The sequence below is a fragment of the Cyanistes caeruleus genome, chromosome 7, assembly GCF_971803275.1.
Source record: "Cyanistes caeruleus chromosome 7, bCyaCae1.hap1.1, whole genome shotgun sequence".
Lineage (NCBI taxonomy): Eukaryota > Metazoa > Chordata > Aves > Passeriformes > Paridae > Cyanistes > Cyanistes caeruleus.
In genome coordinates this window covers 40394024-40421366 of record NC_141707.1, presented here as the reverse complement: position 1 = coordinate 40421366, position 27343 = coordinate 40394024, and the positions used below count along the sequence as shown (strand labels likewise).

Sequence of the window (27343 nt, the reverse complement as noted above, 5' to 3'; positions counted from 1 at the left end):
AATCTCTTCCCAGCGCAGAGAGGAAGAACAAACCCTTCCATGGCATGGATGAAAATCCATCATTTCCCTGTGTCCATCCTCTCCAGGGGCGGGAGCTGGAGCCTCAGCCAGGCTGATCCTCCCTGGGGGTGCTGAATCCTCAGCATCCGTGCTGTGAATCCTCGGGAAAGGAGAGGGAAAGCTGGGCAGAGCACGGCTGCTGCTCCTGGCAAAGAGCACCTGGAAGCTGCGCCAGAACCTTTGGGTTCGGCCCGGAGCAGAGCCCCGAGCGCTCCAGGAGGGCACAGCTCCTGTGCTGGCAGCTTTGGTCAGACACGGCTTGCTTTGTGCCCTCTGCCTCCCGTTCTGGGGCAGAAAAACACAATTTAAGGGGCACAGAAAGCCCAAATTAAGGGGGGAGAAGCCGAATTTAAGGGGCACAGAAAGCCCAATTAAAGGGGCACAAAAAGGCCAAATTTAAGGGGAGAGAAAGCCCAATTAAAGAGGCACAAAAAGCCCAATTTAAGGGGCACAGAAAGCCCAATTTAAGGGGCACAAAAAGCCCAACTTAAGGAGCACTAAAAGCCCAAATTAAGGGGAGAGAAGGCCGAATTTAAGGGGCACAGAAAGCCCAATTTAAGGAGCACAAAAAGCCCTATTAAAGGAGCAAAAAAAGCCAAATTTAAGGTGTCTCCAAGCAGGGCTGGAAGGTTCCCTTCCCTGCCCATGGAGGGGGTGGAACCAGATGGTTCTACTGTCCCTTCCAGCGCAATCCAGTCTGGACACGATGGCCAAAAGTCTCCTCAGACCCCGCAGCTGCACCCCCGGGATGGGCTGGGAATGCAGCAGCAGGGCTGGAATGGGCTGGGACCCCCGGGCTGTCCCTCGGTCCTTCCCACGGGTGACGGGTGTCCTGCGGGAGCCCCAATGGCCCGGTCCCTGCAGGGCTGCTCTGGGGGGCTGCAGCTCCACATCCCAACCCCAGCACCCCCATCCCATCCCGGGGGGGCTGCAGCTCCACATCCCAACCCCAGCACCCCCATCCCATCCCGGGGGCTGCAGCTCCACATCCCAACCCCAGCATCCCCAGCCCATCCCGGGGGGCTGCAGCTCCACATCCCAACCCCAGCACCCCCATCCCATCCCGGGGGCTGCAGCTCCACATCCCAACCCCAGAACACCCAACCCAGCCCAGGGGGGGCTGCAGCTCCACATCCCAAACCCAGAACACCCATCCCGGGGGGCTGCAGCTCCACATCCCAACCCCAGCACCCCCATCCCATCCCGGGGGGCTGCAGCTCCACATCCCAACCCCAGCACCCCCAGCCCATCCCTGGGGGGCTGCAGCTCCACATCCCAACCCCAGCATCCCCATCCCATCCCAGGGGTGCTGCAGCTCCACATCCCAAACCCAGAACCCCCATCCCGGGGGGCTGCAGCTCCACATCCCAACCCCAGCACCCCCAGCCCATCCCGGGGGCTGCAGAGATCCCACCCTGGGGCTCTCTGATCCCAATCCCGCAGGAAGCCCCGGATGTGGCGGCTCCTGCTCGGATCCCGCTGCAGGGCTGAGCTCCTGCTCCTCGGCAGCTCCAGAGGAGCAGGGATATATTTGGAGTGGGAATCATCTGCATTATGGATGAAGGAAGGCGGCACGCCAGCCCTACACGGAAAGGCACTCGCAGCTCTCCGGCGGGCACTGGCTCTCCTGAGGGAACAGGACTTTATTCCTTTCTCCAAGGCTCATCCATATGCAAAGCCTCTCCCGGGAGGCAAAAACCTTTTATGCTCATCCATAGATAATGAGGGACAGAGTTATAAATACCCGATGGTGCTGAGATCTTTCACAATTCCTGCCTTCGCTCTTCTTCTGGCTGGAGTTTTCTCCTGCCAGCCACATCCCAGCCTGTTTTCCCTGGAGAAGGGGAGCGCACTTGGAGCCAGGAATGGATTTAATGAATAACTCTGGGCTCTCAAGGAGTGCTCAGAAGTTGTTCCAGTTGTGTATCCGCACTGAGGGGCCGGGAGGAGAGGGGTGAACAGCTGAGTCACGCAGGAATGTTCCATGGAGCAGGAAAAGGATGTCAGGAAAACTGCAAACCCCAGGAATTCAAAGGTGTAACTCATAAATATTCCCACGACAGGAGGCAGAGAGGAAAAAAGCAGGAATGGCATGGTTAAGGTTGTTCCCAGCCCAGAGCATCCCGTGATTCCCAGCCTGAGCAGCAGCGATGATTCCAGCGGGGATGATTTGTTCCAGAACATTTGGAGTGCAAAGATGTGCCCAGGCCCTCCACGTTCCCAAATGCCACAGGGGCACGGTTTGGGGACAGTCCCCTGCCACCAGGGAGGTCACACGGGCCTGGCCCTGCCCAAACCCCCCACCTTTCCCCCAGGCTGGATGGGACTCTGGGGACAGAGGGAGAACAGGGCAAAGGAAAATCACTTGGGAAAGCGCAAAACCTGCCTGGGGGGAGAGGTGTCAGTGCTGCAGTGACAGCACAACCCCAAGCTGCTCCTGCGAGGCCAGGAAAGGGTTACAGCTCGTGTGCTAATTAGCTGAAGCGCTAATTAGGAGCACCGTACTCTGTCCCGGGTCAGGCCCAGGTGGGAGCTGCCCTGGAAGGGGCAGTCTGGGATGCAGGAATTCCCTCCAGGAATTGTCCTTGCTGCTGGCCTGGGATGCAGGTGGGTGTGGGGTGTGTGGGGTCCCTGTGGGGTGTGTGGGGTCCCTGTGGGATGTGTGGGGTGCCCGTGGGATGTGTGGGGTCCCTGTGGGGTGTCTGTGGTCCCCGGGAGATCTGTGGGGTGCCGGTGGGATGTGTGGGATGTGTGGGATGCCCGTGGGATGTGTGGGATGCCCGTGGGATGTGTGGGGTCCCTGTGGGATGTGTGGGGTCCCTGTGGGATGTGTGGGGTGCCCGTGGGATGTGTGGGGTGCCCGTGGGATGTGTGGGGTGCCCGTGGGATGTGTGGGGTCCCTGTGGGATGTGTGGGGTGCCCGTGGGATGTGTGGGATGCAGGGATGTGTGGGATGCAGGGATGTGTGGGGTGCCCGTGGGATGTGTGGGGTCCCTGTGGGATGTGTGGGGTGCCCGTGGGATGTGTGGGGTCCCTGTGGGATGTGTGGGGTCCGTGTGGGATGCAGGGATGTGTGGGATGCAGGGATGTGTGGGATGCAGGGATGTGTGGGGTCCCTGTGGGATGTGTGGGGTCCCTGTGGGATGTGTGGGGTCCCTGTGGGATGTGTGGGGTGCCCGTGGGATGTGTGGGGTGCCCGTGGGATGTGTGGGGTGCCCGTGGGATGTGTGGGGTCCCTGTGGGATGTGTGGGATGCAGGGATGTGTGGGGTGCCCGTGGGACACAGGGATGTGTCAGTGGGGTTTTGGGAAGGGCTTTGGGTGCCTGGGGTGGGTTGGGGCTGGGCTCAGGGTGGTCCCTGCCCTTCCCGCAGCTCCAGGAGTGCCTGGGGAGGGTTTGTGCTCCTGTTTGTGCTCCCGCTTTTCCCGCTGCCCCTCTCTCCCGGGGGCCGCGGGATGCGGTTCGGTGGTGTCGGCTCCTGCCTGGAGTGGTGCAGCCACAGAAATCCCCTGGAAGCTCCACGGATCTTCCCCTCTTGCCTGGCTGGATTCCAGCAGCTCTGCCCATTTCCCACCCCTTTGGACGGAGGGTGCCGCTGCCAGGCTCCCGGATCCCTGGCCTGGGATGGGGCTCCCAGCGGCTCTGGACAGACGGGGAGAGCCAGGGGTGTGAAGATCGGGATCATTCCAAAGCCCTGAGCATTTCCGACATCTGGGACCAGATCCATGTGCCTGTCCCTGTCCATTCCCCAGCCCGTGCTGGTGACTGGCTCAACCTGCGCCCGCAAGCTCCTAAACCCGGCACAGCCTCGTTATTCTGCAGCACACGGATCCGTCCCGAGCCAGCACAGCTCCTAAACCCGGCACAGCCTCGTTATTCTGCAGCACACGGATCCGTCCCGAGCCAGCACAGCTCCTAAACCCGGCACAGCCTCGTTATTCTGCAGCACACGGATCCGTCCCGAGCCAGCACAGCTCCTAAACCCGGCACAGCCTCGTTATTCTGCAGCACACGGATCCGTCCCGAGCCAGCACAGCTCCTAAACCCGGCACAGCCTCGTTATTCTGCAGCACACGGGTCCGTCCCGAGCCAGCACAGCTCCTCTGGGATGCTCGCTGCCATTCCCAGCTGGAAGAGGCAGCCAGGGCTGTGAGAGAGCTCCTCGGGCTGGAGGAGCCCCGAGCTGCCCCAGGAGGCTCCGGTCCCATGGGGCGCTCCCGGCTCCTGCAGCCGCAGCTGGATTTGCATCCCGAGCTGGCCGCTGGCTGCTCGGCCTCTGGGATGGCCTCTGGATGCTCCTGGATGCCGTGATCCCACCCCGGCCCGCAGCACCCCAGAGCTCCCCGGGGCTCTGGTGGCTCCCCAGCTCCGTCCTGCTCCCATCCCAAACCCGCGGCCAGGGCAGCGGGGAGCGGGAGCTGGCGCTGCCTGGAGCTCATTTCCATGGAGCTGAGGTGCCCTGGGAGTGGGGATAAAAGTCCTCAGGACGGGCTGCAGGCTTGGAAAACAAAGAGCAGAGCACTCCTCCTCCATCTCCATGGAAATCCGAAGCTTTCCAGGCTGTGCTTCACCGTTTGGGATTTCTAAGAGTCCCCGCTGTATTTGGGCTCTGATTGCTTTAACCCTGAAGGATTTAACCCTTTGCTGCTCCTGAGAGATCACTACACGCCGGGAATGGTTTTCCTGAAGATAAAATGGGAATTAGGGAGAGATTTTTCTTTTTCTGGAGGGGGATTTACTCCCTGGATCTTCAAGTGCCCTTCCAGGGACAGTCTTTGTGTTTGGATAAGGAAGAAACTGGGCAGGAATTGTTCCCTGGGAGGGAGGTGAGGCCCTGGAACAGATCCCAGAGCAGCTGTGGCTGTCCCTGGATCCTGGCAGTGCCCCAGGCCAGGCTGGACACTGAGGCTGGGAGCAGCCTGGGACAGTGGGATGTGGAATGGGATGGGATTTCAGGTCCCTTCCACCCAAACCATTTTCTATTTCTTTTCTCTTCACCTCCAGACCCCCTGGACGCAGTGCCTGGAATGAGAATTTCCCCCCAGTGATTAAACCTGGGCAGGGAATGTCGGTTCTGAGCTCCTGGAGCAGCAGGCTGGCTCCTGGATGTTTTCCTGGATCTGGACGGATCCCAGACTTCCGAGGAAGGACGTGGCACGTGGGCACCCAGCTCAGGCTGGCCATGCAGGCAGAGCTTCGTTAGCAGCTCCCTAATCAAAGGGCTCTCGTGAGAGCAGCCCCTTGATCCCCTCCTGGTGAGAGGCTCAGCACAACCGGGAGCCAACAGGATCCTTCCTGAAGGGGATCATTCCCAACGGGATCCTTCCTGAAGGGGATCATTCCCAACGGGATCCTTCCTGAAGGGGATCATTCCCAATGGGATCCTTCCTGAAGGGGATCATTCCCAACGGGATCCTTCCTGAAGGGGATCATTCCCAACGGGATCCTTCCTGAAGGGGATCATTCCCAACGGGATCCTTCCTGAAGGGGATCATTCCCAACGGGATCCTTCCCAAAGGCGATCCTTCCTAAAGGGAATCCTTCCCAATGGGATCCCTCCCAACAGGGATCCTTCCCAATGGGATCCCTCCCAAAAGGGATAATTCCCAATGGGATCCCTCCCAACAGGGATAATTCCCAATGGGATCCCTCCCAAAAGGGAATCCATCCAAAGAGATCCCTCCTGATGGGATCACTCGGTTTGGAAGGGATTAGCGCAAGGGCCGGGGTTAATTGCGGGGCCGGGGTTAATTGTGGGGCTGCAGTTAATTGTGGTGTGAATCCCGTGTGGAGGGAGCTCCAGCACCAGCGAGAGGATCTCCAGGAGCTCCTGAAGAGATCTGGTGAGAGCTGCCTCTGGAACCCAGCGCTGGAATCAGCCGTGCCCGTAGATGTCCCTCTCCATTCCTGGGACGATCCATGGGTTGGATCCAGGCACGGGAACAAGTGTGGAACGCCTTTTCCAGCTGCACTGGCTGTCCTGTCACCTCTGCCCCGCCGCAGCTGTTCCTCTGGGATGAGTGACTGGATGAGCTCTAAGGCCCCTTCCCACCCAGACCCTCCTGGGATTTCGGGAGTGCTCGGGGCCCGGAGCTGGGGCTGTGCCAGCAGAACCTCGGAGCCCCAAACCCTAACCCTAACCTGTGCCAAACCCCGCTGCAAAAACCAAATCCCTGCTCCCATCCCCTGCTCCCTCCTGCCCCCCTCGCTCCCAGCTTCCCGCTGGACAAACCCCAAATCCTGGAGAGGCTGCACGGGCAGCTCAAACCCTCAGCTCGTGTTTACCCCGGGCACAGCCGCTCTGCTGGGGAAATGCAGCTCAAGGGTGCTGGAGAGGAAATTGGGGTTTTTTTCTGGGTGTACAGGGCTGTTATCCTTTAAATTCAGACCAGCTAATGAGCTCCAGCCCACCCCTGTGCAAGATGAACTCTCGCTAGACAGAGAGCTGTGCTTAATCTTGTAATTAGCAAATGAATAAAATGATTCCTAACAGCCTGTAATTTCGTGGTCAAGCAGATAATTGCCACCCCTGCCTAAGGAAGGGAAAATCTGCCTCGGTGGAAATGTCTGGAGGTGACCCCCAGGGCTGAGCTGTGCAGAGCCCCTGAGCTCCTTTGCTCCAGCCTCAGCCCCTTCCCAGCTCCCTCAGGAATTCTCCAGACCCTTCCCAGCTCCCTCAGGAATTCTCCAGACCCTTCCCAGCTCCCTCAGGAATTCTCCAGACCCTTCCCAGCTCCCTCAGGAATTCTCCAGACCCTTCCCAGCTCCCTCAGCAGATCCAGGTATTTCTGTTTCCAGAGGAGGAAAAAATTCCTTCGATTTGGTCACTGCTAAAACCACATTTCCCTCCAAATTTTGACAGCTGGAAATAGAAAACCAACAAAAATCTGTTTGAGGGAGGAGTCACCTGGTGCTCCGGGCTGGGGAGGGGGCACAGGATGGATTTGATACCCTGGAAGGGGCACAGGATGGATTTGATACCCTGGAAGGGGCACAGGATGGATTTGATGACCCTGGAAGGGGCACAGGATGGATTTGATGACCCTGGAAGGGGCACAGGATGGATTTGATACCCTGGAAGGGGCACAGGATGGATTTGGTGACCCTGGATGGGGAACAGGATGGATTTGATACCCTGGAAGGGGCACAGGATGGATTTGATGATCCTGGAAGGGGCACAGGATGGATTTGATGACCCTGGAAGGGGCACAGGATGGATTTGATGACCCTGGAAGGGGCACAGGATGGATTTGGTGACCCTGGAAGTGGCACAGGATGGATTTGATGACCCTGGAAGGGGCACAGGATGGATTTGATACCCTGGAAGTGGCACAGGATGGATTTGATGACCCTGGAAGGGGCACAGGATGGATTTGATGACCCTGGAAGGGGCACAGGATGGATTTGATACCCTGGAAGTGGCACAGGATGGATTTGATGATCCTGGAGGGCTTTTCCAGCCTCAGGGATCCTGGAATTTTGCGGTGTCAGAGCTGCTGGGTGTGAGCTCAGCCGAGGCTCCAGCCTGGCTCTCCCAGCCGATCCCAGCCCCTCCTGGGGTGGACATCTCACCTTTCCAAGCTTTTCCTCCTCCTTCTCTTCATTCCCAGCCAAATTTGAAATCCCTGCTGCTCAGGAGCTGCTGGAGTTTCATTTTTCCTTGCTCTCTGTGCTTTGACCCGACTGCTTTGGCTTTCATTAAACAACTGCTGACTTTCCCCTTATTAACATTTGCTGCTGCTTATAAATAAGAAATGAGGTTCTAATAATAACAATCGCTTTCTTTGCTTAATTAAGGCGCTTTCATTTGAGGACTGCTGAGTGTTTTTCTGCTTCCCACTTTGTTTCTTAGCACCGTGCCTCGATGGTCCCGGAGCTGCAGGGATGGCCCTCAGCAGGGGGAACTTTCCTGGACAAATTAGGGGCTCTCTGGGGACCCAGCCAGGAGTGGTGACACTCAGGTGTGAGCCAGGGCTCCTCCATTAATGACTTCCAGATGGCTCCAGTGAGGATTTCAGGGAATATCCCGGGAGAGGCAGGTGATGACAGCAAATACCAAACCCAAGGGCAGCTCCTTGTTCCTCACCGCCATCCTGGGAAAGGACGGAGCAGGAATAAATGGATCCATCCAAGGGGAGCTGAGGAATGTGAGCAGTGAAACGCTGGAGCTTCCCCAGCCCTCCCCACGTTATTTAACGTCGTTCCCTCTAAAAGCTGCTTTTAAAAACCCGGCGGCCTCGGAAGCAGAGGGAACCTGGAGGTGACGTTTTTATAAACACCCAGGGAATGACGGCACGAGTCCATATCCCGGATAAATCGGGATGTTGGGGATAAAACCTGCGAGGGAAGGGTTGTTCCCCGTGGCTGGAAGAGGAGCAGGTGCAAGGTGGAGATTCCTTTAGGGAATGCCAGCCCAGACTTTCGGGCTGTGATGGTCTCCCTGCAGGAGCCAAGAAGCTGGAAAAGGGGGACAGCAGCAGGGATTTAAACTGGGTTTAAGGGAGATTTTCACAATGAGGGTGGGGAGGCCCTGGAAGAGCTTCCCAGAGCAGCTGTGGCTGTCCCTGGCAGTGCCCAAGGCCAGGCTGGAGCAGCCCGGGGCAGTGGAAGGTGTTGGGGTTGGAATGGGATGGGGTTTAAGGTCCCTCCCAACCCAAAGCAGCTTCACGCCCCAGAACGGCCCCGAATTCCCCTCAGGGTGGGAAGAGCCGATCCCATCTCCCAGCGATTGTCCTGAGGCAGACGCTGGGGTTTGCCTGGTGATTGGGAATTGTTTGGGATCGCTGTTCTTGGAGAGCTCTGATTGCACCATGGGAATGACCAAAATATCCCCCGGCAGTCTCCCTCCCAAGGGACTCGGCTCTGGAAAACAGTTTTCCTATGGTTTTCTATTTCCAGTTGTCCAAACTTGGAGGGAAATGTGGTTTTAGGAATGACCAAATCGAAGGAATTTTTTCCCCTCCAAAAAAAAGAAATACCTGGATCTGCTGAGGGAGCTGGGAAGGGGCTGGAGAATTCCTGAGGGAGCTGGGAAGGGGCTGGAGAATTCCTGAGGGAGCTGGGAAGGGGCTGAGGCTGAAGCAAAGGAGGATCCCGAGGGATCTTTTCCCTCTCTGGAATTCCCTGGCAGGAGGGGACAGGCGGGGGGGTCGGGCTCTGCTGGCAGGGAACAGGGACAGGAGGAGAGGGAACGGCCTCAGGCTGGGCCAGGGCAGCTCAGGGGGGATTTTGGGAACATATCTTGCCCATCCCAGCAATTTCCCACTTTGTTCCTGGTGGGATTTACGTGTGAAGCCCAAGGAGTGACATTTCCTGCCCTTTTCCAGAAGGTATCCATGGAATCCAGCGGGTCCTGCCAGAGCCCCGCAGGTTCCCACCCCTCCCCGGCCTTTCCGTGCCCACCTGCTCCAAGGTGTGTGCTCGGGCTAAAAAAAGCTCCTTAATGAAACATTCCCACCTGTGCCAGATGGAGCCGAGCTTCCCGGGGCTCGCAGGGACCTGGGATCCTGGGAAGGCACAGAGGAGCTGCCAGCCCCACTCTGGAGGGATTTGGGATCCTGGGAAGGCACAGAGGAGCTGCCAGCCCCACTCTGGAGGGATTTGGGATCCTGGGAAGGCACAGAGATGCTGCCAGCCCCACTCTGGAGGGATTTGGGATCCTGGGAAGGCACAGAGATGCTGCCAGCCCCACTCTGGAGGGATTTGGGATCCTGGGAAGGCACAGAGATGCTGCCAGCCCCACTCTGGAGGGATTTGGGATCCTGGGAAGGCACAGAGATGCTGCCAGCCCTGCTCTGGAGGGATTTGGGATCCTGGGAAGGCACAGAGATGCTGCCAGCCCCGCTCTGGAGGGATTTGGGATCCTGGGAAGGCAGAGATGCTGCCAGCCCCGCTCTGCTGGGCAGGGGTGCCCAGGCTGGGGTGACAGCAGAGCCACCCCCGTGCTTTAAAGGGACATTTTAGGGGAAGGAATTTGGAATGTTGCGCTCCCCGGCTGGGCTGGTGCTGGAAGAGCGGCTCTGCAATTCCTCCTGCAGCAGGGGAATGGTGAAATGTCCTCTCCAGGCAAGGTTGTTTCCATGGCAACCGGCCGGGATGGCTGGGACCGGGAATGGCTCGGCTGCCGGTGATGGGAATTGCGCTCTGCTCCTTTCCCCACCAGCGGGCAGAGAGGGGCAAGGGCTGGGAATAATCCCGCAGCTCCAGAACTTTCCTCTCACATGCCCTGGCTCGTGAGAGAACCGCAGGGAATTTGGATGGAAAACCTGCGGCCCCTCCTGGGCTGCTGGGCAGTCAGGGGCTGGGGGAGTCTGCTGCACCTTGCCCTGGGAATTCCTGTGGGACGAGCTGGGAATGTTCTCTTGGAGAAGGGAAGGATCCAGGGAGAGCTGGGAATGTTCCCCTGGAGAAGGGAAGGATGCAGGGAGAGCTGGGAATGTTCCCCTGGAGAAGGGAAGGATCCAGGGAGAGCTGGGAATGTTCCCCTGGAGAAGGGAAGGATCCAGGGAGAGCTGGGAATGTTCCCCTGGAGAAGGGAAGGATCCAGGGAGAGCTGGGAATGTTCCCCTGGAGAAGGGAAGGATCCAGGGAGAGCTGGGAATGTTCCCCTGGAGAAGGGAAGGATGCAGGGAGAGCTGGGAATGTTCCCCTGGAGAAGGGAAGGATGCAGGGAGAGCTGGGAATGTTCCCCTGGAGAAGGGAAGGATCCAGGGAGAGCTGGGAATGTTCCCCTGGAGAAGGGAAGGATCCAGGGAGAGCTGGGAATGTTCCCCTGGAGAAGGGAAGGATCCAGGGAGAGCTGGGAATGTTCCCCTGGAGAAGGGAAGGATCCAGGGAGAGCTCCGAGCCCCTTGCAGGGCCTGAAGGGGCTCCAGGAGAGCTGGAGAGGGACTGGGGACAAGGGATGGAGGGACAGGAGCCAGGGAATGGCTCCCAGTGCCAGAGGGCAGGGATGGATGGGATGTTGGGAATTGGGAATTCCTGGCTGGCACAGGTTATTCCATGTCTGCCCCTGGATCCTGGCAGTGCCCAGGGCCGGGCTGGAGCAGCCTGGGACAGTGGGAGGTGCTGGGCTTGGAAAGGGCTGAGGTTTCAGGATCTTTTTCACCCCAGCCAGCCTGGGGGTCCGTTTTTGGTGGTATTTTATGATATTTTGGGTAAATACATTTTCAGAGCTGTAATTCCAGGGCAGTCTCCTGTTCCAGCCGGATCCCACATTCCCTCCCCGAGGCTGTGCTGCAGAGCCACCACCGGGAATTCCTGTGTCCCTGATTTGGGATGCGGGACCCAGCCGGGGTTTGGGATCCTCCTGAGCCCAAAAAACAGCAACCCCTGCCCTGCGGGACTGAGGGAACAGCAGCAGGGAAATCCTGGGATGCGGGATAGAGGGAACAGCAGCAGGGAAATCCTGGGATGCGGGATAGAGGGAACAGCAGCAGGGAAATCCTGGGATGCGGGACAGGGAAGCAGGAGGAGGGAAAAGCTGGGACACGGTGCTGGGAGAAGTGGGATTCCAAACCCTTATTCCCTAATTAGAGCCGGCTCAGTCCCACATCGCCGCGGATTCCAATTATCCAGCGAATTTAAAGCTGGGATAATGAAGCCGTGGGCCGGAGGGGACCTGCGGGACCCCTGGGTGACGCTGCCATTGTCCCGCTCCCTGTTCTCCCAAGGCTTTCCGGGATGCAGGCAGCTCTGTCTCTATAGAAACGGCCCGGGCTCGGCTGCAGGAGCGCTCGGAGAGGGAGCGGCGGGAGGGGGAGGAAGGCAGGGATTGGGAATGAGCAGCTGGAAAGGTCTCACAGGAACAGAAGTGGGGTTGGTTCGGCCTCAGAGGGAGGGGAAATGTTCCGGGTTCTGTGGCTTGCGGTGATGTTTAACAGAAATCCCATAACGGGAGGATCTGGGCTCCTTTTGACCCCAAAATGGGTTGGAAAACCGGAGCTGGATGGGAAATAACCCCAAATTCCTTCCCTTGGGAGAGATCGAGCTCCCTGCTGTTCTCCCCTCTCTGGAGACAAACCCCAAACGTTCCTTTGGTGAAATCCCGATTTTGGATGGATTTGTTGGCATTTAAGGTTGATTATCCCGTCGGGGTTTGGAGACCCATCCGTGACAGAATTCCTGCCCCATTCCCAGCAAGGGCTGCCATGGGACGGGATTCCACAGGGAATTGGATCTCCCGGGGAAACTCCTGGCTGCTCCCTCATTGATTCCCCCTTTGGAAGCAGATTCCATAGGAATTTACATTCCTTTGCTTGAAATTCCAGGGATATTATTCCGAAGGGTGACTTGCCTACACTTTGGGCCGGGTTCATCTTTTTTTAGTGCGTGATTTAGCGAGCGCTGGAAATTTCACTCCGTGCTCGTGCGGTCTGTAATTCCAAAATATCCCGTTAAAAAAGCCTGGAATGCAGCATTCCAGCTCTGCCAGGAGCAGGGCTGTGTGGGAAGCGCTGTACAGAAACAGAAGCACTCCTGAATAGCAGCAGGGAAAGGAATCAAACCCGGGAGGTTTGTACTGCTGGAAATGACTAATTAAAAAATAAAACCCAAACCACCTTTCCGAAGCCTTGTCTCCTGCTGGAAGAGGGATTTTCCATCAGATTTTTAGGATTCGGCAAGAAATGCCTAAAATAAAGCAGGATGAGTATTTCAGGTGTTCAGCTGAAGTTCACTCCGGGAAGGAATTCCAACTCCAAGTCATTCCCTTTTTATTTGGAATGATGCTCTGCGTTCTTCAGGATGGGGCAGGTCCCTTCCCAAATATCCCACGGGAGCAGGAACACTTCAGAATTCCTGGGATAAAGCAGTTTGTCCTCAGCTTTGGCCATCCCAGATCCGTGAGGATCCGGTGCTGCCCTTTGAAGATTTTCAAAAGCAAACGGAGCCAAGAGGGAGCCTAGCTAATATATAAAATATAAAAATATATATAAAATATAAAATATATATAAAAATATAAATATAAAATATATATCTCTATAAAAGATATAAATATATATAAAATATATAAAAATATATATAATATATAAATATATTAAATATATAAAATATAAATTTATATATTTAATATAAAATAGTATATATAATATATAAAATATATAAATATATATAAAATATATAAATACATACAGAATATGTTTATATATATTTATATATTTATATTATATAGATATTTATATATTTATATATTTATATATTTCTTTCTTTTTATTTATTTATATATTTATTTATTTATATTCATTTATATATTTATAAATATATAATATAATATATTATATATAATATATATTTATAAATAAATATAATATGTTGTATATATTTATATATTTATTTTTATATATACATTTATATTTATATATAAAATATATAAAATAAACCCAAATTCTAAATATATATAAATATATAAATACATAAATACATATAAAATATATATATATATATATATTTCTCACCCCAGGGTGAGATCCCCTCATCCCTCACAATGCCCAGCCCCTGGAAGAGGCTGATCCCAAAATCCCAATGGGGAAAGAGGGATCCAAACAGGAATTTGGGATATTCAAGTTTTAGGAGAGGAGAGATGAGACCCCAGCTCAGCTGGGATGTGAATCACGGCAGGATAAGAGGATAATTGGGATTTTATTCCAGCAGAAGTTGTATTCCAGGATTTTGGATGCTGGGAACGACTCCAGCTCCCGGCAGCGTTTCCAGGTGGAAGGGGTTGATAATATTCCCGTTTTGTCATCTCCTGACTCCAGAGCTCTCCTGGGTGGTGCAGAGCTCCCACCAGGCCCTCCCATGGATGTGGGAACCAAAGCAGAACATTCCAGAGCTAAGGATAAAAGGGGAATAATTGGGAAAAACATACTTTTAAAAATAAAACTCCCTCCCAAATAATATTCCAGCTTTGAAGCCTCCTGGCCTCCTTTACTGGCTATGCAGGGATTTGCACAATCCCTCTGGATTTTCCAGCTCCCGGCTGCTCCGGGGCAATGGGATCATTCTGGCTCCACAGACATTGGAAAACACCTTGGATTTCCTTTTTCCCCCTTTTCCTGCCACCAGGATTGGGGAATTATTCTCTGTGCTGGCACAGCCCAGAAGTTCCTCATGATGTTTCATGGATACATCCCTTGGTTTCCTGCATGGATCCCACGGATGATCCCTGGGAACTGGATCCCGGATTTTTGGTGTGGATAAGGGAGAACTGCGGGAAAGCAGCTGCTGAAGGCACCGGCACCACAACAATTCCCGGGCTTCCATCGCCATGGAAATGGAGAATCCATGCGTGGGTCATGGATACAAACCGGATTCCAGCGGGAAGAGCAGTGGGATGGCTCTGGAACAGCTCTGGGTGAGCAGCAGAGAGGAAAATGTGGGAAAAGCTGTTCCCATCTCCAGATCATCCCAGTGTTCCTGGTGCGGGAGAGCTGCGGGATGGAGCAGGAGGATTCCATTGTCCATGTGAGGCCAAGGACAAGGAAAATCCCTGGGCTAATTCCACCGAGAGAATCCCAGAATGGTTTAGGCTGGAAAATCCATCTAAGATCATGGAGTCCAAGCATTCCCAGCACTGCCCCTGTCCCAAGTGTCACATCCACAGGGATTAAATCCCTCCAGGAATGGGGACTCCACCTTTTCCTGAAGGAATTGTCCCAAAATCCCCCCCGAGCTGCCCTGGCCCAGCCTGAGGCCGTTCCCTCTCCTCCTGTCCCTGTTCCCTGCCAGCAGAGCCCGACCCCCCAGCCTGTCCCCTCCTGCCAGGGAATTCCAGAGAGGGAAAAGATCCCTCGGGATCCTCCTTTGCTCCAGCCTCAGCCCCTTCCCAGCTCCCTCAGGAATTCTCCAGCCCCTTCCCAGCTCCCTCAGGAATTCTCCAGCCCCTTCCCAGCTCCCTCAGGAATTCTCCAGCCCCTTCCCAGTTCCCTCAGGAATTCTCCAGACCCTTCCCAGCTCCCTCAGGAATTCTCCAGCCCCTTCCCAGCTCCCTCAGGAATTCTCCAGCCCCTTCCCAGCTCCCTCAGGAATTCTCCAGCCCTTTCCCAGCTCCCTCAGGTATTCTCCAGCCCATCCAGCTGGTTATGAACCAGGATTTTCCCGCCTGGATTGGAGCAGCACCTGGGAACTCCAGAAGGTCCCTCCAGGGTTGTTCTTCAGCTCCATCCCAGCTGGAATTGCGGGATTGGGATCATTCGGAGGCTCCGCCCTTCCCTTGTGGATTCTTCAGCATCCAAAAAACCGGGAATGAAGCACAAGGAAAAATATCCCGGAAAAGTCACCAGGATGCAGGGGAGGGATCGGCGTGGGGGCCTCGTGGGGAGGGAAAAATGGAGTGTGGGAAGGATTGGGATGAGAGCTTGGAAAATGGGGAAGAAATGGAAAAGAAATAAAAATAATAATAAGAAAGATGTAAAATGTAAAATGAAAACTAGAAATGACAAAATATAAAATGAAAAATATAATGAATGAAATATTAAATACAGGGTATAACATAGAGAGTATAAAATAGAAATTGAAAATAGAAACTGAAAATAGAAATTGAAAATAGAAATTTAAAATATAAAAAGAAAATACCAAATATTAAATGCAAACTATAAAGAGTAAAATGCAAATTATAAAATAAAAACTGTAAAAATATAAAATTTTTTAAAAAGCCATATATAGAATAGAAAACTCAAAATCTAAAGTTTAAAATATAAAATATGAAAAAAAAAATTAAAAAATAATTTGCAGTGTACTGAGGAAAAGATAAAGAAAACACTTTGGCTTATTTAGTTAAAAAATGAATTTAATTACAAAATGAAATGAGTTACCAAGTGTGGATTTAGCAGTGTTGCTAATTAACAGAAATTCTGTAATTCCTCCTTGGAGAGGGAAATAAGATCTCTGATAAGATTTTATATTATTTATTTTGTTATTTATTCATTATTATTATTAATTAATAACATTATTTAGTAATTCATAACAACATCATTTATATTATTAAATATTAAAAATATTATTTATTTTGTTATTTATTAATGTTATTTATTAATTAATGTTATTTATATTGCTATATATTTATATTTGCATATATTTATTATTTTATATCAGTTTATATTATAATATTATATTTTATATTTAGTTAAATGTTATATTCTTGATTTATATATGATATATATTTATTTCAAGAATAGTTTTATATGTTTATACATAATTATAATTGTGTATAATTATAACAGAATGTACAAAAATTGCACAATAAATAATATACTGACATTAGAGTTAACAGCAATATAACATTTATATTTAGCTTATATTTAAATATATTTAATAAAAATATAATGTAAAATAAATAATATATATTTAGCTTACATTTAAATGTCATTAGATATATTTATTATCTATTATATCTTTATTTTCTATTCTTGAATATTTTTAATAAATAAAATTTAAATTATTATTATTAATTAAAATTAAATTAATAAAATAAAATTTATGAAATAATATTATTTAATTGAATATCAATATTTTATTATTTCTATTTCTGTTCCTCATCCTGAGCCTCATCCTGCCCCTGGATTTTATGCCAGCCTTGGGATAATTTGGGAATTTATCCCTGGTGCTGCGGGGGCCTCCTTTTCCTGCAGGGGAACAGAGCTCGAAGCATTCCCAGGGAGATGCCAAGGGAAAAGTGTCCATGGATTGTCCCATGTCCTTGGATTGTTCCGTGTTCATGGCCTGTTCCGTGTCCTTGGATTGTTCTGTGTCCATGGATTATTCCATGTCCATGGGTTATTCCATGTCCATGGGTTATTTTGTGTCCATGGATTGTTCCGTGTCTATGGATTGTTCTGTGTTCATGGCCTGTTCCGTGTCCATGGATTGTTCCGTGTTCATGGCCTGTCCCGTGTCCTTGGATTGTTCCGTGTCCAAGGATTATTCCATATCTATGGATTATTCCGTGTCCATGGATTATTCCATGTCCATGGGTTATTCCATGTCCATGGGTTATTCCATGTCCATGGATTGTTCTGTTTCCATGGATTGCTCCCTGTCCATGGGTTATTCCATATGCATGGACTGTTCCATATCCATGGTTTATTCCGTGTCCATGGATTATTCCGTGTCCATGGATTGTTCTGTGTCCATGAATTATTCCATATCTATGGATTATTCCGTGTCCATGGATTATTCCATGTCCATGGATTATTCCGTGTCCATGGATTATTCCATGTCCATGGATTGTTCTGTGTCCATGGATTATTCCATGTCCATGGGTTATTCCATGTCCATGGGTTATTCCGTGTCCATGGATTATTCCATGTCCATGGATTATTCCATGTCCATGGATTATTCCACGTCCATGGATTGTTCTGTTTCCATGGATTGCTCCCTGTCCATGGGTTATTCCATATGCATGGACTGTTCGATATCCATGGTTTATTCCGTGTCCATGGATTGTTCCAGGCCCATCCCTGCCTTGCATCCATCTTCTCCTGCCTTTAATTGGGGCCAGGGATGCAGATCCCAAATCCCCAAAGCATCGGGAATAAATGAGAGCTGGGAATAAATGCAGGAGTTTGGGAATGGGGAGCAAACCTCGATCAGTGGGGCTTTAATACATAACATCATTACTATTATTACCATTATTATTATTACTATTATTATTATTATTAATAATAATAACAATGTTGATCTTATTAATTTTTATTACTTTATTATTACTCTACTTAGATTGTGATGTATTATTTAATAATTATCAACAAATTATATTTATATTTTATGTTTATATTATTGTTACTATGTTTATATTAATTATAATTATTAATGTATTTTAATTTTTTAATTTTTTTTTTCCTCCCCAAGTGTTGGTGCCCAGCACTAAAATTTCTCCTCAAATCCTTAATCTAAGACTAAATTCACATTAAATCCCAGGGAGACAAAACCACTTTCATTTATTTTATTTCCTCTTTTATTTTAATGGAAATATTTACAATTTCCAGGAGAATTCAAGCGGGAATTCAGCAGGAGAGAACACAGACCGGCTGTGCAATCGATCAATCAATCAATCCTCATTAATTACAGTTCTTTTTAATGAGCAGAAGCAAGGGCCGGCTGCAGATGTTCATTAATTAATTAAAATAAAATGAGCACACCAGAAAAATGAAATATGAACACGAGGAAGTTCCTAAAATAAATGAATCCAGACAGGTGCCTGTGTTCGTACCTCAATCCCGGCCACAAACCTTGGGAATTCTGCATCCAGCAGGGATGGATTTAAAACCCAACAACCCTGGCCCCTCCAGCACCCAGACTGGTTTTTACCACAGCAATAATTCCCTTAATATTTGCTTTTTTTGGCACATTTTCATTTAAAAATCAGAATTTTCCAGGTAATCCCAACTTCGGATTTTTATGGCATTAATTGGATTAAGTGAGGCTCCTTTTCCAGTTTTTGTCCCACTTCCAGGGTGGTTTTAGAGGGGTTTTTTCCCAGCTCCAGCTCTTCTCCCTGGAATGTTTTCCATTGGATTTGTGGAGATACCCCTGGGGAACCCCAAATTGCACCTGGGCTGCTGTGCCAGAGGCAGGGAATACAGTGGAATAAAATGGGACAGGATAGGATATGGAAAAGAGAAAAAGGAGAGAAAAAAGAGAGAAAAAAGGAGTTAAAAAAAGAGAAAAAAGAAGAGAAAAAAAAGGAGAAAAAAGAAGAGAAAAAATAAGGGAAAAAAGAGAAAAAAAATTAAAAGAAGAAGATAAAAAGGAGAAAAAAGAGAAAAAAAGAAGAGAAAAAAAGAAGAGAAAAAAGGATAGAAAAGATAAAAAAGAGAAAAGAGAGAAAAAATGATAGAAAAAAGAGAAAAAAGAGAAAAAAGAATAGAAAATAGAAAGGAGAGAATAGAATAGAATAGAATAGAATAGAATAGAATAGAATAGAATAGAATAGAATAGAATAATAAATTAAAATCAGAATAGAATTAAAGTTCGAATAGAATGAATATAGACTACAACAAGACAAGCTCAAGAATAAGAATAGGAAATAGAATATATTAAGAGGAGAATAAGAATAAAAATAGATCAAGACTAAGAATAGAAAATAGAGTAAGAGGTTAGAATAAAATAAAGTAGGAGAGAAAATAGAATAGAACAGAATGAGAATGGAATAGGAATAAAAAATAGACTGAAGAATAAAATAAGGGATAGAGAAGTAATGGGTTAAGAAGAATAATAGAAGAAAAATCATTAGAATAAACAAGAATAAGGAAAAGCTATAAAACAAAATAGAATAAGGAAAATAATAGAATTAGAATAGAAGAAAAGAATAAGAGTAAGATCAGGATAAACCACGGAAAGGAACTCTGGGAATTGTCCAAAGCCCTTGGGAATACGGTGACAGTCACACATTGAAACTCCCAGGGAAATGCCAGCTCCAGCAGGGCTGGATTCCCAAGCCCTTCTTCCATGTCCTCATCTATAAAATCCCAATTTTCCCTGAGAACCCGCTCCGTTATTAATTATCCAGCAATCCACGGCTGCAGGGAGGGCTGGGAGCCAGAGCCCAGCCATGGATGCTCCAGCGCTGGGAGCGGCTGGATGTGATCCCAAGGGTTTCAGGCACTCGGAGCCAGAGGTGCCCAGCCATGGATGTTCCAGCGCCGGGAGTGGCTGGATGTGATCCCAAGGGTTTCAGGCACTCGGAGCCCCGCTCTCAGCTGCTGCCGGGTGCTTTCCCTGCCCAAGCTGTGACAGTGCCACCCGTCTATCCCAAACCTCCTCCAGGAGCCTCTGGAAGGCCCCAAACACAGCCCAGGGGTTCCACGGGCACCTCAGCCCTGTGGATTTCGGGGAGGTGTTCCACCACCTGCAGGCCCTGGCACAAATCCCAATCCAGGCGGGCAAAGGGGGCCCAAACACCACCACAGAGGAATCAGCCCCAGCATTCCAACCCTCATCCAACCTCCCGCAGCACCCAGGGTGACCTTCGGCTCAAAACAAGGTCCAGCAGGGCTCCCACCACCGAAGAGCCCGGCTTGGGACCACCCTGGAGGGGAAAGGCAGGCCCAGAGGGATCGGGGGGATCGGGGCTCTGCTTTTGGGGTGCAGTTCCTCCAAGGGGACAGCCAGCTTGGCACCAGGGGCACACACAGCTTCCTTCATGGTTGGATGTTTCAGCAACAGGAGAAAGTCAGCACGTTCTGCTGATTTCCTTCCACACATGAAGACTTTATAAAAATGTTACCAATTGTACCTAAAGTGTGAACTTGAGTCATTTATTTATCACTTTGCCCAGGCTTAAGAACACAAGTTTCTTCTCTAAACAAAGCCTAATGAAATACAGATTTATTTATTTTTTTACCCCCAGTGTTTTTCCCGGTGGCTTCGACACAGGGAACAAAACCCTCCCCCCAAAAAAAAAGAAATCCCTGAAAGCAAACTAGAACCCAGCAGTGGATTTAAGGCGAGCAGCTTCAGTGTGAGGGGTGAACCAAAACACCTCCTTAGAGGGAAAAAAAAAACAAACCACATGCAGCAAACAACTCGGGTGAGCAAATCACGACCCACAGCAGGAAAAACAAAAATCCCAAACGCTTTCAACTCAAGTTCAACTTACCCTGCGAGTTCCCCGCTCCGTGTCGGCCCCATTCCCTGGGGAATACAGGGGAAGGAAGGCCCCTCTGCGTGTTTTTCGGGATACAGAGTATAAATACAGGAGGAGTCATGCCACGGACTAGATGCAGAGGTTGCACACTATTATTGCATGCGCTGGGATCGTACACGCCGAGGACGCGGCCCTGGCTCAGAATCCCGTGGGATGCTCCCGTCTCCCGGAGCACCGAGTCCATCCTGACTCCCTCGAGTCCCTCCCGGCTCCCTCGAGTCCCTCCCGGCTCCTCGGCGGCCCCGAGCCCCCGGCAGCCCCCGCTGGCCCCGCGGTCCCGGCCGCGTGGGATCCCCCGGGCCCGGCGCGTTATGTGAAGCGGTCGGAATTCATTTTGCGCAGTTTGGGCGGGAGGTTCCCCTCCATCCTCCCCCCGCCCCCCGAGAGCTTCTGCAGCTTGGGGGGCAGCTCGGCCACCGACTGGCTCATGGGATCCGACATCATCTTCGTGGTCTTAGAGCCCAGTTTCTCCTCGGAGTTGCCGGGCACCGAGCTGATGCGCTGGAGTTTCATGGGCAGATCGCCCATGCTGTAGGCCTTCTCCGAGGTGGTGGAGCTCATCCTGAGCAGTTTTTTCGGGAAGTCGTCCCTCCCGGTGATTTTCTGCAGTTTTGAGGGCAGCTTTGTGCCCACCTCGTCGAGCCCATCCAGGCACTCCACCGAGTTGTTCCTCTCCTTGCTGTTGCTGACGGCGGGCGGGATCAGGGGCGAGGACATGAGGAGCATCTCCTCCTGCTCCTTCACGCTGTAGGGCGGGGTGGGCACCTCGAAGGTGGCGTGGAACTGGGAATAATCCACTTTGAAGAAGCCTTCCTCCAAGGAGATCACCGGGAAGAAGCGATGGCCCCAGAGCACCTCGTCCTCCGTGTAGGATGTCCTGGCTTGGCACGTCATCCCTGCAAGGAGAAGGGAGGAAAAGCTTCCACCAGTTCCAGGAAATTTGGGATGCACAGAAATCCTGGAGCAATTCCATGGAATTAATTCCACGGGTTTAAATATATATTAAAAATAAAAAGCACTGGCCTGCCCTTGTTTGGAGGAAATGATGCACCAGGGCAGGTTTAGTTTGCTATGAGGGAAAGTTCCTTCATGGAAAGGGTTGTCCAGGGCTGTGGTGGAGTCCCCAGCCCTGCAGGGACTTTGAAGCCCTGTGGATGTGGCACTTGGGGATGTGGGGCAGTAGCGCTGCCCGATGGTTGGACTTGGTGGCCTCAAAGGTCTTTTCCAACCGTAAGGATTCCGTGGTTTTAGGATCCTACAGTTGTTAAATCGTCATTCCCGAGGGGAAAGGAGCCAGCATCCATGGAAGAGGTGGAACTGAGGAATTCCCACCTACATTTGCAGGCCCTTTGTGAAGGTGCTGCTGCCAAAGGGACACCGGGGCTGTCTGAGGGCCCTGGGACCGAAGCAGGAGCTGCAGGGGTGAACGGGACTTGTCAGCTCCTAAAGCATTCCTGAGTTATCCCATGTGTCCCTCACAAAACCAGCCCCTCACCAGCACATCCCAACCCAGCAGCCAGTCCTACAAATTCATTTATTCCTCCTCAAAGGCCTCCCCAGCAATCTGCTCCCACATCCATCGCTGCCGGGCCGGGATCCAGCTCCGAAACATTAACAGGGAATAAAATCCATGACTAAGGTACAACACTGCCCTTCCTCTTCCTCCCACCGTAAAGTCCCCTCAAGCACCAGACCTAGCCACCCTGGTGACCCCTGGGAATCAGAGGGAGATGATGCTCTGGAAGTTTCCAGAAGAAATCCTGCTCTTTTTTTATCCTCGTTATTATTATTACCATTATTTTTAACCACTCTCTGCAGAAATCTGTAAATAGAATTACGCTGCCACTCGCTCCTCCGAGTGGAAATGTGACATTTGGATTTCAGGAAGCTCCATCCACCTCTGCAAACACATCCCCTGCCTGGCTCACCAGGAGCCAGGAGCAAAGGGAAGGAACTTGGGAAGGCACAGGAAAAACAACAGCGGGGCTGCAGCGAGAGGGAGTGGGATGGAACGTGACACACAGCCAGGAAAATTCCAGTTTATCCCACCTCATGCTACTGCTGATGGAATTGGTGTTGGTTTTCTGCTGGTCACAAGACAGAACTCTGTTTCCCACTTTATCTCTCGGGAGGAAAATGTGAATCCAGGGATTTTAGCACTGGATGCTGCTCCCGCTGCCAGGGAGGCCTCACATCTGCAGGAGCACACCTGGAGCCATCCCACAGCCTCACCCAGGACGTGTTCTGTAGTTCCCAGGGGATTTCCACCCAGAGCCAGGTGCTCCTGTTCATGGAGTGCAGTGGAAGCAATCCCATTCTTGAAGGCTTTAGGGAAAAGCTGCGATTCTGAGGGAAAGGGCAGTTTGGGAGAGCTCCTCTTCCAGCTGTGCCCTCGCTCTGCAGCTGCTCCAGGGCTCCTCTTCCAGCTGTGCCCTCACTCTGCAGCTGCTCCAGGGCTCCTCTTCCAGCTGTGCCCTCACTCTGCAGCTGCTCAGGAGCTCCTCTTCCAGCTGTGCCCTCACTCTGCAGCTGCTCCAGGGCTCCTCTTCCAGCTGTGCCCTCACTCTGCAGCTGCTCAGGAGCTCCTCTTCCAGCTGTGCCCTCGCTCTGCAGCTGCTCCAGGGCTCCTCTTCCAGCTGTGCCCTCACTCTGCAGCTGCTCAGGAGCTCCTCTTCCAGCTGTGCCCTCACTCTGCAGCTGCTCAGGAGCTCCTCTTCCAGCTGTGCCACTCACTCTGCAGCTGCTCCAGGGCTCCTCTTCCAGCTATGCCCTCACTCTGCAGCTGCTCCAGGGCTCCTCTTCCAGCTGTGCCCTCACTCTGCAGCTGCTCCAGGGCTCCTCTTCCAGCTGTGCCCTCACTCTGCAGCTGCTCCAGGGCTCCTCTTCCAGCTGTGCCCTCACTCTGCAGCTGCTCCAGGGCTCCTCTTCCAGCTGTGCCCTCACTCTGCAGCTGCTCAGGAGCTCCTCTTCCAGCTGTGCCCTCGCTCTGCAGCTGCTCAGGAGCTCCTCTTCCAGCTGTGCCCTCACTCTGCAGCTGCTCAGGAGCTCCTCTTCCAGCTGTGCCCTCACTCTGCAGCTGCTCCAGGGCTCCTCTTCCAGCTGTGCCCTCACTCTGCAGCTGCTCAGGAGCTCCTCTTCCAGCTGTGCCCTCACTCTGCAGCTGCTCAGGAGTGGCTTCAGCAGCAGCTCCCAGAGCTTCCCCTCCTGGGCCTCAGCCCCGACTCCGACTGGCACCTCCTCAGGGACTGAATGTGGGATTCCACATCTGAATCCTCATTCACATCTGCATCCGTACCACATCTGTATACTCATCCACATCTGCATCTGCATCCCTATCCATATCTGTATCCCCATCCACATCCCCATCCACATCTGCATCCACATTGGCATCTGCATCCCCACCCACATCCCCTTCTGCATCCACATCTCCAGACCCAGATCCATCTGCATTCCCATTCCCATCCAAACTCCCATTCAAATCCCTGTCCCAATCTGCATCCACATCCACATTCCCATCCCAGCAAATCCCATGGCAATGTCCCAAGGGCTATTTCCACCTCCTGCCCCATGGTCCTGCCTCTCCCACAGGCTTTTCCAAGGAGGAATTTTGTGCCCACTATTACCATGGAAAAACGTATCAGCAGAATCTCAGGAAAATCAGCCGCAGATTCTGTTTTGTTCCCACACCAGCTCACTGGAGGGAAAAATACTTGCAGGAATATCATTTGTCCTTCAAATCCATTTCTCTCCCTCCCCAGCAAACCCAAGGGCACAAAAAGAGCCGATATTCCCAACATTTTTGGGAATATGTGTCAGCCGACGGACACTGCTGAGAGGTGCTGCCATGGCCAGGACAAGAAATCAATTCCCAGCTTTTCTTCCAGCTCTGCTGTGTTTTCCAGCTTTTCCTTTGTGTTCTGTTCTCTCAGCAACGCCTCAGCCCTGGCTCTGAGCTCCTGGTGTTGTTCTGCTGTTCCACACTTGTATTCCAGCAACACCAGGATTCCAGAATGGTTGGGATGGGAATGGATCTTAAATCCCATCCCAGCCCTGCCATGGGCAGGGACACCTCCCACTGTTCCAGGCTGCTCCAAATCCCATCCAGCCTGGCCTGGGGCATTCCAGGGATCCAGGGGCAGCCACAGCTGCTCTGGGAATTCCAGCCCAGCCCCTCCCCACCCTCCCAGCCAGGAATTCCCAATTCTCAATTTCCCATCCATCCCTGCCCTCTGGCACTGGGAGCCATTCCCTGGCTCCTGTCCCTCCATCCCTTGTCCCCAGTCCCTCTCCAGCTCTCCTGGAGCCCCTTCAGGCCCTGCAAGGGGCTCGGAGCTCTCCCTGGATCCTTCCCTTCTCCAGGGGAACATTCCCAGCTCTCCCTGCATCCTTCCCTTCTCCAGGGGAACATTCCCAGCTCTCCCTGGATCCTTCCCTTCTCCAGGGGAACATTCCCAGCTCTCCCTGGATCCTTCCCTTCTCCAGGGGAACATTCCCAGCTCTCCCTGCATCCTTCCCTTCTCCAGGGGAACATTCCCAGCTCTCCCTGGATCCTTCCCTTCTCCAGGGGAACATTCCCAGCTCTCCCTGCATCCTTCCCTTCTCCAGGGGAACATTCCCAGCTCTCCCTGGATCCTTCCCTTCTCCAGGGGAACATTCCCAGCTCTCCCTGCATCCTTCCCTTCTCCAGGGGAACATTCCCAGCTCTCCCAGCTGGGCTCCAGAGCAGAGGGGCTCCATCCCACACCAGGACCTGTGTCCCCACCACCCCTCCTGGAAAGCACCAAACCCCAAATTCCCGAGTATTTCCATGTTATCCCACAGAAACAGCGGGATCAGTTGCCCGCTCCCCACCTCTGCCAGCCCTCCTGCCAACCACCCCAGGACTATATTCCATTCATTTTGCTCATGGATATCCCTCCTGGCTCCCAATTTTCAGTTCCTACTGTCGGTATGGGTGGGTTCTCATTTTCTGAGCTTTTTTCCCCTCAGGGTTCCCCCTGAGCAGGACCCGACACCCCCACCCCCATCAGGGGCCTGCTCCCGCCTTCCCGAGTTCCCCACACGGTTTATATTCATTTCCAGGATAAATTCCCAGCTCTGGCTTAGAAGCAAACAGGCTGCCTGGAGCAGAATTATTTATTATGGAATTAAGGAGCCGTTTGTCAAAGGAAAAAGCTTTGGAGCGTTTTGTTCCCTGCTCCCAGCTCAGCCCCCCTCGCCGAGCCAGCAGAGCTCTGCCCGCACACAAACCCCACCTGAACAGGTACAGCAGCACACAGATTCCGGGAGAAATATCCCAAAATATCCAACAAAACCCCTCTCCATCGCTTCCAAACCAGGGAATGCTTGTTGTGCCTACAGGGAATCCAGAGGGGCTGTGGCTGCCCCATCCCTAAAAGTGTCCAAGGCCACTTGGATGGGGCTTGGAGCAGCCTGGGATAGTGGAAGGTGTCCCAACCATCCAATTAAGGATGATCCTTAATTTCCTTTCCATTCCAAGGCATTCCATGATCCTGTGACTCGCTGTCAGCCCAGCTCGGAGCTGCATCCCCGGATTAATGAGGGGGCAGATGGAGGCCAAAAAAAAAAAAAAGCCGTAAATAAATGCTTTGACTAATTCCAGCCTCTAATAATCCTCCAATTACTTCCAAATTTCCAAAGGACCCAGATGGAGCCGGCTGTTTCCTAGAGCTCATCATAAATTGCCTTGAAAAGAATCCCAGCCCTGTTATTTATCCCATTTGATTATTCCCGAGGTTGGCCGCTGCCTGAGGAATCACGGATCATTAATCAGATTTTTACAAACCCCCTCCCTGCTCTGGGAGAGGCCTCAGAAGCAATTTTGGCACCCAAAATTTCCCCTCTCCAAAGGAATGTTGGGAATTTCACCTTCAGAGCTGTTGGAGCGCAGTTTGCTGGACACAGGGACACCGAGTGTCCTTCCCAACAGGGAAAAGCTCATCCTCACCCGTGGGGAAAGAGGGAATTTATTGGGAATTACAGAGACTCAGCAGCACCTGCTCCCAGCAGCCACAAAAAGGGCATCTCTGTGTCCTAGGATGGGGAGGAAGAGGAATCTCCAGCAGGAATTCCTGGCCAAAATGCACAAATATCCTTCTTTTTGCCAGGTTTTTAACTTTTTCCTTCGGAAGAGCTCCTGCCCTGCAGGTTAAGACCCTGGGGCTGAGGCAGGGGCTCTTCCCTGTGCATTTTTGGGCATTGATCCACCTCAAACCTGCAGTTTATCTGTAAAAGCTCCAAAACACCAGCTAAAAATGCATCACAAGGCAAAATCCGATGGATTTCTGCTAACGGAGCTAATTGGGAATTGTGGTTTAAGGCCCAAGAAGGGAAGAGCAAAGCCCGATTAGGACTGGACACAAAACCCCACAGCGCTCACCCTCTGCTCCTGTAGGACTGAGCCAGGATCTGCTGCTGCAGGGAAAAGGATTCCCACACTCTCCTCCTCTTCCAGAGGGATTGATGGAACGCTTTGGGTCACAGGGGAAATCATGGCAGGGACACCTCCCACTGTGTCCAACCTGGCCTGGGATGCTCACAGGGATCCAGGGCCAGCGTCACTCCAAACACAGGGATAGCAGCTGGCTCATCCCACTTTTCTCAGGAAAACCGGGATAT

At 51.7% G+C, this 27343-nt stretch overlaps 1 protein-coding gene across 1 annotated transcript in view; it reads right to left on the bottom strand.

Annotated features, from left to right (window-relative positions):
* Window positions 1–20294: 20294 nt before the first annotated feature.
* KCNJ3 (potassium inwardly rectifying channel subfamily J member 3) overlaps window positions 20295–27343 on the bottom strand; it is a 28471-nt gene continuing 21422 nt past the window's right edge. Inside the window, exon 3 of the mRNA XM_023931430.2 lies at window positions 20295–21600. Coding sequence (XP_023787198.2) covers window positions 21014–21600 — 587 coding nt within the window. The 3' untranslated portion in view covers window positions 20295–21013. The remainder of the gene's footprint in view (window positions 21601–27343) is intronic.